The sequence below is a fragment of the Mandrillus leucophaeus genome, unplaced genomic scaffold, assembly GCF_000951045.1.
Source record: "Mandrillus leucophaeus isolate KB7577 unplaced genomic scaffold, Mleu.le_1.0 Scaffold14, whole genome shotgun sequence".
Lineage (NCBI taxonomy): Eukaryota > Metazoa > Chordata > Mammalia > Primates > Cercopithecidae > Mandrillus > Mandrillus leucophaeus.
This window is the reverse complement of record NW_012101365.1, coordinates 1,373,653-1,383,290: the sequence shown is the minus strand read 5'-3', so window position 1 is coordinate 1,383,290 and position 9,638 is coordinate 1,373,653. Positions and strand designations below refer to the sequence as shown.

General features: G+C 43.5%; 1 protein-coding gene across 1 annotated transcript in view; it reads left to right on the top strand.

Annotated features, from left to right (window-relative positions):
• The first annotated feature begins 3,542 nt into the window (after positions 1–3,542).
• The window catches only part of RAB3B (RAB3B, member RAS oncogene family), a 71,086-nt gene continuing 64,990 nt past the window's right edge, over positions 3,543–9,638 (top strand). The window contains exon 1 of the mRNA XM_011973754.1: positions 3,543–3,773. Within this exon, the coding sequence (XP_011829144.1) occupies positions 3,546–3,773 (228 nt within the window). The 5' untranslated portion in view covers positions 3,543–3,545. The remainder of the gene's footprint in view (positions 3,774–9,638) is intronic.

Below are 9,638 nucleotides of genomic sequence, written 5' to 3'. Positions count from 1 at the left end.
CCACTATGTTTTGAATGACGAATTTCTTAATGGCCTTGTCCTTGTACACACATTGGGCACATTTCATGCAGTGAATAGGCTGTACGTGGTCGCGGGCCTTTTTTGGCACGACCGTTGTTCCTTCTTTTCTTTGTCATCTTGGAGGCGTGGACTGGAGAGAGGAGGTTTTTTTTTTTTTGGTAGAGACAGTCTTGCTCTGTTGCCCAAGCGGGAGTGCAGTGACACAATCATGGCTTACTGCAGCTTCAAATTTCTGGGCTCAAATAATACTCCTGCCTCAGTGTCCCAAGCAGCTGGGATTATAGATGTGTGCCTCCACACCTGGCTAATTTTTTACTTTTTGTAGAAATGGGGTCTCCCTATGTTGCCCAGGCTGGTCTTGAACTCCTGACCTGAAGCCATCCTCCCACTTGGGCCTCCCAAAGTGCTGGGATTGCAGGTGTGAGCCACTGCACCTGGCCTTAGGTGGCACTCTTGTATGAAAAAATATTGAAGGACATACACTAAAATGTTAACAGCCATAGTTTCTGAGTGGGTGGGATGTCAGTTAATTTTTGTTTTGTTTTTTTTTTTGGGTGGTGTCTTGCTCTGTTGCCCAGGCTGGAGTGCAATGGCATGGATATCAGCTCACTACAAGCTCTGCCTCCCATGTTCATGCCATTTTCCTGCCTCAGCCTCCCAAGTAGCTGGGACTACAGGCACCCACCACCACACCCGGCCAATTTTTTGTATTTTTCTAGAGATGGGTTTTCACTGTGTTAGCCAGGATGGTCTCAATGTCTTGACCTCATGATTCACCCACCTTGGCCTCCCAAAGTGCTGGGATTACAGGCCTGAGCCACCGTGCCTGGCCAGATGTCAGTTAATTTTAAATTCTCTTTTTTACACTTTCATATAATATAATTTTCAACTTTTTTATAATGAATACATTCATAGTAGGAATTTTCTCTTGTGAACAAAGAAAGATGACTGGCAAACAGCAGAGTGGAGGATGGTGTGAGGTTGTTGTGGTTGCGTCCCTTGTTTTAATGTAGTAAAAGCATAATGTGGCCAGGAGTGGTGGCTCACACCTGTAATCCTAGCACTTTGGGAGACCAAGGCAGGTGGATCACCTGAGGTTAGGAGTTCAAACCAGCCTAGTTAACATGGCAAAACCTTGTCTCTATTAAAAATACAAAAATTAACCAGGCATGGTGGTGGATGCCTGTAATCCAGCTACTTGGGAGGCTGAGGCAGGAGAATCGCTTGAACCCAGGGGGCAGAGGTTGCAGTGAGCCAAGTTTGCGCCACTGCACTCCAGCCTGGGCAAAAGAGCAAGACTCCGTCTCAAAAAACAAAAAAAAGCATAATGCCTTTGCATGGCAAATTCTTGCAACAGCCTTTGCACCTAGTACCATGAAAAGCTGAAAAGTTAAGGCTGTGAGATGGTTTAAGCAGCCAATGGCACCCTCCCTTCCAGCCTCACTTTCTTCCTCCATGTAAGTGCTATGCCTCGGTCTCCAAGTGTCCTGGGCATGTTCCACACTTGCCTAGTGAGTCTTGTCATGGGACAGATTGATACAGGGATGGAACTTAGAGTCTCAGATAAGGATTGAGAGCTGGGAGCAAAGAGAAGAAAGAACAGAGACCACAGGAGTCCAGTGGTGACATATGCAAGGAACTTTTATTAAAAGGCTGCTAACAATCTTACATATTTGTCTAACTTTTCTTCAAGAGAGCTTCAAACCTACATTAATCAGCTCCTTATCCTTACAGCTCACCTGAGAGACCCAAAGAGCCATACCCACCAGCCTCATGCCCTTTATTTTCCCTTGGGGAAAAAAGCAGGAATTCCTAAGAATGAAAACCCAGACACCATCACACTTGAATGCTGTCCTCCCACCCTCCTCTGACCACTCATCCAGCCATCTGGGTACCCTTGTGCTGAGCACAAGGGGAGATTTCAGGTGGAGAAGCAGGGTACCTGAGGCTTCCGAGACATAGGAGAAGCAATTAAAGACTTAAATAAGACCATGTGACCAAGTGCTGAATTATGGAGTTCAGATTTGGGTGTTCTAGGAAAGCAGAGGGTGACAGAACTGAGAAGGCTGGGGTCTCAGGAAAGGTCTGGCATGTATTAAATATTTGCTGAATGAATGAATGAATGAATGAGTGAACAAATAAAGGACCTAGGCTTTGAAGGCTTTGGAATAATAAGGACATATGTTCACCCCTGTGTGGAATTTACCAGTTGATAATGGTTTCATCCATTGTTATCTTGTTTGAGTCCTGTGATAGCCCTGTGAGAAGAGCAGGGTGGAAATTGTTCTCCCCATTTTCCAGATGAGGAGAGTGAGCCCCAGAGTGATGAAGTGACTGTGATGAATTCAGCACACATTTCCTGACTGTTTATTATGTGCTAGGATTCGTGCTGGAAACCAGACATCTAGGAATGAAGTCCATTAAGGCCCAGCTGCTCATTCCAACAGTGCTGAAGTGATATAAGGGCTGTTACAGTATTCTGAGGGCACAGGGGCAGGAGTGCCTGCCTTTGCCATGCACAGGGAAGCTGGCACTTGACCTGGACCTCCAAGGATGGGTAGGAGTTTGTTAGGAGGAAAAGAGAATTCTAGGCAGAAGGAATACATGTATAAAGGGACAAAGGCAAGAAATAATGTGGCTTATTTGGCATAAAGTGTGTAATTAGATCTAAAGGAAGCACAGGTTGGTGAAGAGAAGGGGTATAGGAAGATAAAGCTTAGAGAGTTGGCTCTTTGGTTAGTTGGTTATTTGTCAAGTTGAGCAGTTTGGACTTGATCTTTAGAGCTGTGGAAAGCCATGAAAGTTTCAATTTTTTATTTATTTTATTTTTTAGAGATGAGGTCTTGCTGTGCTGCCCAGGCTGGCATTCAGTGGCATGATCATGGCTCCCCGCAACGTTGAACTCCTGGGCTCAAGTGATCCTCCCACTTCAGCCTCCTGAGTCATAAAAGTTTTTAAAGCAAGAGAGTGATAGCTCTTTACTGAGTCTTTCCTTGGATGCGCATGTGTTTGCTGTTCTTGGCTTTTTTTTTTTTTTTCCTTTCTCCAAAATAGCTCAGGAGCTGCTTCCTCCAGGAGCCTTTCCTTGATCACCGGGCCTCCAGGCTCAGTAAGATGCTTCTCATGGACTTCCTCAGCCAGGACTTCCTCTGTCTTATCACTTATCTACTGCTTTGTTACTCTGTGTTGACCCACCTTTTATTCTAGTCTTTGTCCACCTAGAGGTCAGGCACCATGTCTGACTCATATTTGTAAGTCCCATGACCAGCACAGGGCTTGCCCCAGATCAATGTGCTCAGTAAATATTTGCTGAAGGAATGAATGGGAGGAGCTGGGTTCCACCCCAGTGCTGAGACAACATTTGGGGCAGGTGTAGTGATGGAGTGATTCTGAGTAGTGTGCATTTCCTCAGTGCTGCTGGAGTAAGGAGTGAGTGCGTGAATGGTGGGGTGACCATTAGAAGGTTGGTGACTCAAGGTGACACTGAAGGTCTGTTCCTGAGTGACCCTAGGTCTCTCTTGCAGATGGCTTCAGTGACGGATGGTAAAACTGGAGTCAAAGACGCCTCTGACCAGAATTTTGACTACATGTTTAAACTGCTTATCATTGGCAACAGCAGTGTTGGCAAGACCTCCTTCCTCTTCCGCTATGCTGATGACACGTTCACCCCGGCCTTTGTTAGCACTGTGGGCATCGACTTCAAGGTGAAGACAGTCTACCGTCACGAGAAGCGGGTGAAACTACAGATCTGGGTGAGTCCTGGGAATCTTGGGCATGATTTTCCTGAGAGACAGCTGGCCTGACAATATAAGGGCTGGGAGGTGGGGCCAGCTTGGAAGTTCTGAGGCTTGCAGCATCAGGCATTAATGCTGTTTCAGGTGTGGCCCCTGGGCTACCCTCTGCTAGCTTTATACAAGTTTGCTCTCCTCCAGGGGTTCAGTTGCTTCTGCTGTTTAACTATGCAGGCGGTTTTATGTTGGCTTGTCTAAATGAGTGACCAAGAAACTGGGGCTTGGAGTTAGAGACTTGGGTTCAAATTCTGCTTCTGCCACTTACTAGTCATGGAACTTGACTGAATGGCTTAACTTCTCTGGGGCACCCTTTCTTCTTTGGGAATTGTAATAGCATCTGCATCATAAGGCTGTTGGGTCCTTAGTTCCTTGGCATAGTTCCTGGAACATTGTAAACGCACACTAAATGTTAGCTACAGTATCAGTTATCTACTGTCCTATAACAGAACACTTTATAAGTTCATAGTGCCGGACTGGGCAACATTGTGAGACCTCATCTCTACAAAAAATAAAACAAATTAGCTGAGCATGGTGGTGGGCGCCTGTAGTCCCAGTTACTTGAGAGGCCGAGGTGGAAGCATTGCTTGAACCCAGGAGGTCGCGGCTGCGGTAGGCCATGATCATGCCACTGCACTCCAGCCTGGGCAATGGAGCAAGACTCCATCTCAAATAAATAGATAGATAGATAGATAGATAGATAGATAGATAGATAGATAAATAAATTTGTAGTGTCAAACAGCAATAATAATTCATTATCTTATAGTTTCTGTGGATCAAGCATTTGGGAGTGGCTTGGGGCCTCTCATGAGGTGTAGCCAGCTGTTGGCTTGGGTTGCAATCATCTGAAACATAGACTGGGGCTGGAAGATCTTTTTTTTTGTTTTTTTTAAGACACAGTCTTGCTCTGTTGCCCAGGCTGGAGTGCAGTGACATGATCTCGGCTCACTGCAACCTCTACTTCCCGGGTTCAAGCGATTCTCCTGCCTCAGCCTCCCGAGTAGCTGGGACTAACAGGCGCCTGCCACCATGCCCAGCTAATTTTTGTATTTTTAGTAGAGATGGGGTTTTTCCATGTTGGCCAGGCTGGTCTCGAACTCCTGACCTTGTGATCCACCCGCCTCGGCCTCCCAAAGTGCTGGGATTAAAGGCGTGAGCCACCGCGCCTAGCCTGGGGCTGGAGGATCTTAAGGCTGCACACTCACATGTCTGGTGCTAGCTGTTGGCAGGAGGCCTTATTTCTTTCCCATTTGGCCTTTTAGGGTGTCTTCACAGAGCTGCTTAAGTGTCTTTATTTGTGTAGCAGCTGGCTTTTCCCAGAGTGAGAGATGTAAAAGGCCACAGGAAGTGGCAATGTCCCTTGTGAGTTAGCCTTAGCCTTACAGCATTCTGTTGGTCACTGATTCAGCATGGGAGGAAACTACACAAAAGTGTGGATATTGGGAGGAAAGTATCATTGGGGACCATCTTGGAAGCTGGCTGCCACAGCTACTACTATTATTAGTATCTACCAGTAGTACTAATAAATTATGTACATATTTTAGATGATATAGCAACATGTAGATCATATAGTTTTCAAAAATGAATTAGTATTTGGATTGGAAATTTTGAAAATTTGTGATTTAAAGTATTCAAAACATGTATTATTATTATTTTATTTTATTTTTTTCGAGACCAAGTCTCACTCTGTAGCCTGGGCTGGAGTGCAGTGGCACTATCTTGGCTCACTGCAACTTCTGCCTCTCAGGTTCAATAGATTCTCCTGCCTCAGTCCGCTGAGTAGCTGCAATTATAGGCGTGTGCTACCACGCCTGGCTAATTTTTGTATTTTTAGTAGAGATGGGGTTTCACCATGTTGGCCAGGCTGGTCTTGAACTCCTGACTCAGGTGATCCACCCGTGTCGGTCTCCCAAAGTGCTGGGATTACAGGCATGAGCCACCACGCCCAGCCAAAACATGTATTATTTATTATCTTTCTATTCTATGTGTTAAATGTACATTAATACATTATGCATATGTCTTATTGGGGCAGTCTGTATATAGTACTTTTCTTTTTACAAATTATTTCCCATATATATTATCTCACAATTAACACTATGAAGCAGGTACTACTTTAATACACTCCTGTTTTGCCAAATAAGAAACTCAGACTCAGAGATTAGTTAACTTACCTTAGGTCAACGACACTGCTATAAAGTGGGATTTCAAGAAGATCTTCTGATTCAAAAGTATATGCTCTTTTCTCTACACTGTGCATCTGAGGTATTATAGAGTTCATATTTCCCTTCATGATAATGTCAAATATTATATAGGGATAAAAGTTCATTGTTCATTTGCTCTCTATTAAAGGCATTGAGGATTCAGAGATCGTTAGAAATAGGAGAAGCTATATGAGTCGTCTAGTTCACTGATTCCCAGACCCATGGCATCAACATCACCTTGGAATTTGTTAGAAATGCAACTTCTCAGGCCCACATTAGAACTATTGAGTCAGAAACTTTGGTGGGTGAGTGACAACGATCTGTGCTATGACAAGTTTTCCAGGTGGTTTTGCGGCAGGCTAACTTTGTAGAACCACTTAGTTTAACTAGCTTGAGGTGAAAGTCAACATGCATTCACTAAAAGCACCTATTAGGTGCCAGGTGCTTTCACTTGTGTTATCTGACATCATCCTTGCAGTTCGTGCACAGGGGGATGTGAGCACAGAATATTTGGGGCGTGGTGAGCAATACAGTAAAACTGGATCAAGGTTGTGAAAGAGCAGAGTTGGTGCTGAGAGAGAAATTTGCTGGAGAGGCTATAGGCGGCAGATTGGGGTTCAAAGAGATCTTCCACGGCAAACAGAAAGTTCTTGTCATCAGCCAGAGGATTCATGCTTGATGACTCCTTAGGGAACTGAAGAAATTATTAGAGCTTACTTTTAATCTTTGAACATAAAATATTTTTTACTGATATTTACTATGTGGATTGTCAGAAGTGTCTTTGTTTGATCACCATATCAGATGGTCAGATAGCCTGCACTCAAAAAATCTTGAGATAGGAGGAGCCATTCTGCCCTTCTAAGGGGTTGACAGTGGACTGACTCACTTCTTCGTTTATGTTCGGCCAATTGTGAGCTTTTGTGGTTTTCTTCTGCCTGGTTAAGTGGATTTTTTGATTACATGATCTAGTTTTAACTAAATGAAATGTCATAATGGATATATGGCTTTTAAAGAGTCCTATAAAGAAACCTCTGATTGAAGACTATACTAGAAGATTATAGTGAACCCAAATGAGCATAAAGAAAATGGCTGAACTGATGTTTTTCCAACTCCCAACACAAGTTCATTGTCAGCCACGTTTGGAGGTAAAATCAATGACAATGGAATTAGATCTGACATGGTCAATCTCCCATCCAAGTACTAACCAGTCCCAACCCCTCTTAGCTTCCAAGATTAGACGAGATCGGGCATGTTCAGGGTGGTATGGCCATAGATGACATGGTCATTCTCGTTGCTTTTGCTGAAGGGAAATTAACAAAGGGTTTTTATGTGTGTGTTTGTGCTTTTATGCAGCAAAAATAAAGTTTTCTGGACTGTTCATGAATACATTAGATTTTAAACATTTAAGTATTGTTTATTTTAACTATATATTTTAATATCTTTTGTGTATAGAAGTAGACATGTAGATATATAATCTAAGGAATACACATACACTGTGCATGCTGTATCTAAATTTTTCTTACTTAAAGGGATGTGAGTTGGAGACCACCACCATAGGCACTGGGAGCCTTAAAACGGTTTAAACAAGTTAGATTTGCATTTTAGAAAAATTCCTGGCTTCAGTTTGAAGGGTAGATGTAAATGAGGCAAAGAAACCAGGTTTTGGATCCAAACTCATCAAATTGTATACATTAAATAAGTGTATTTTTTTGTGTATCAATTATACCTCAAAAAGCTATCTAAAAATTAATACACAAATATAGTAGTGACCAGCTATAAAAGAAAGGAAGCAAGCAAGCAAGCAAGGGCTTGGGTAAATTATATGGGGCTGAACTAAGTGTATTATTCTGCTCTGGCTGCCATAACAAAATACAATTGAAATTAATTTTCTCACAGTCTGGAGACTAGAAGTCTAAGATCAAGGTGCCAGCATGGTTGATGTCTGATGTGAGCTCTCCCCTCGGGCTGCCTTCCCACTCTGTGTTCTTGTGGCCTTTCCCTGGTGCATGGGCATGGGGGAGAGAGGTGCAAACTCTTTGGTGTCTCTTCGTATAATGACACAAATTCTGTTGGATCAGAACTCACTCTTATGACATCGTTTAACTTTAATTACTTCCTTTGAGGCCTCATCTCCACACACAAGCACACTGAGGGTTAGGGCTTCAACATACACATTTTGGGAGGACATAGACATTCGTCCATAACGCTAAGAGTGACAAAATGACATAAAGGATGGAAATGAGGAGAAAGATTTAGAACTACAATTTACAGAATTTGATGAGCAATTACTGTCCCCTCTTATCCTTGGTTTCACTTTCCAAGGTTTCAGTTACCTGGGGTCCTCTAGATCTGAAAATGCTACACAGAAAATTCTAGAAATAAGCTAATAAATTTTAAATTACATATGTTCTTCTTTTTTTTTTTTTTCTTTTTTTTGAGATAGAGTCTCACTCTGTCACCCAGGCTGGAGTGCAGTGACATGAGCTCAGCTCACTGCAACCTCCACCTCCTGGGTTCAAGCGATTCTCCTGCTTCTGGAGCAACTGAGATTACAGGCGCATACCACTATGCCTGGCTAATTTTTGTATTTTTAGTAGAGATGGGGTTTCACCATGTTGGCCAGGCTGGTCTCGAACTTCTGACCTCAAGTGATCCGCCTACCTTGGCCTCCCAAAGTGCTGGGATTACAGACATGAGTCACTGCGCCCGGCCTAAATTGCATACTGTTTTGAGTAGCATGATGAAATATTGCACTGTCTTACTCTGTCCTGCTTAGGGCATGAATGATCCCTTTGTCCAGCGTATCCGTGCTGTCTTTGCTATCTGCCCATTAGACTCTCTGTAGCCATCATGGTTATCAAATTGAAAAAGCATAGTGTGGGCTGGGTGCGGTGGCCCACGCCTGTAATCCGAGCACTTTGCGAGGCTGAGGCGGGCGGATCACAAGGTCAGGAGTTTGAGACCAGCCTGGCCAACATAGTGAAACCCCGCCTTTACTAAAAATACAAAAAATTAGCTGGGCGTGGTGGCAGACGCCTGTAATCCCAGTTACTCATGAGGGTGAGGCAGGAGAATCGCTTGAACCCAGGAGGCAGAGGTTGCAGTGAGCTAAGATTGGGACATTGCACTCCAGCCTAGGCAACAGAGCGAGACTCCATCTCAAAAAAAGAAAAAAGAAAAAAGCATAGTGTATACTGTATATGATTAGGTACTATCTGAGGTTTCAGGTATCCATTGAGGGGCTTGGAACTTATCCCCCAAGGATAAGGGGAGACTGCTTTCATTGTAAAAGGAAAGGGGGGAACATTTATGTGTGTTTATGTATATATCACTTCTGTACACAAAAGTTTTGTGATTTTTTTTTTTTTGGTTTTGTGAGCTGTGGTAAATCCCTTCATTTTTATGAATAGATAATGTCTTCAACTATAAAAGCCTCATAGGTTTGCTGGTGGTGAGGGAGCCTAAATGTGATAAGATAATACTGTGTCTGGGGAATGCAATACATATTGGGTTCCTTCCTTTCTCTGCCTTCAGGTCCACATGCAAGGGGTCACTGGGTTGCTTTCTTTCTTTTTTTTTTTTTTGAGGTGGAGTCTTACTCTATCACCCAGGCTGGAGTGCAGTGGCG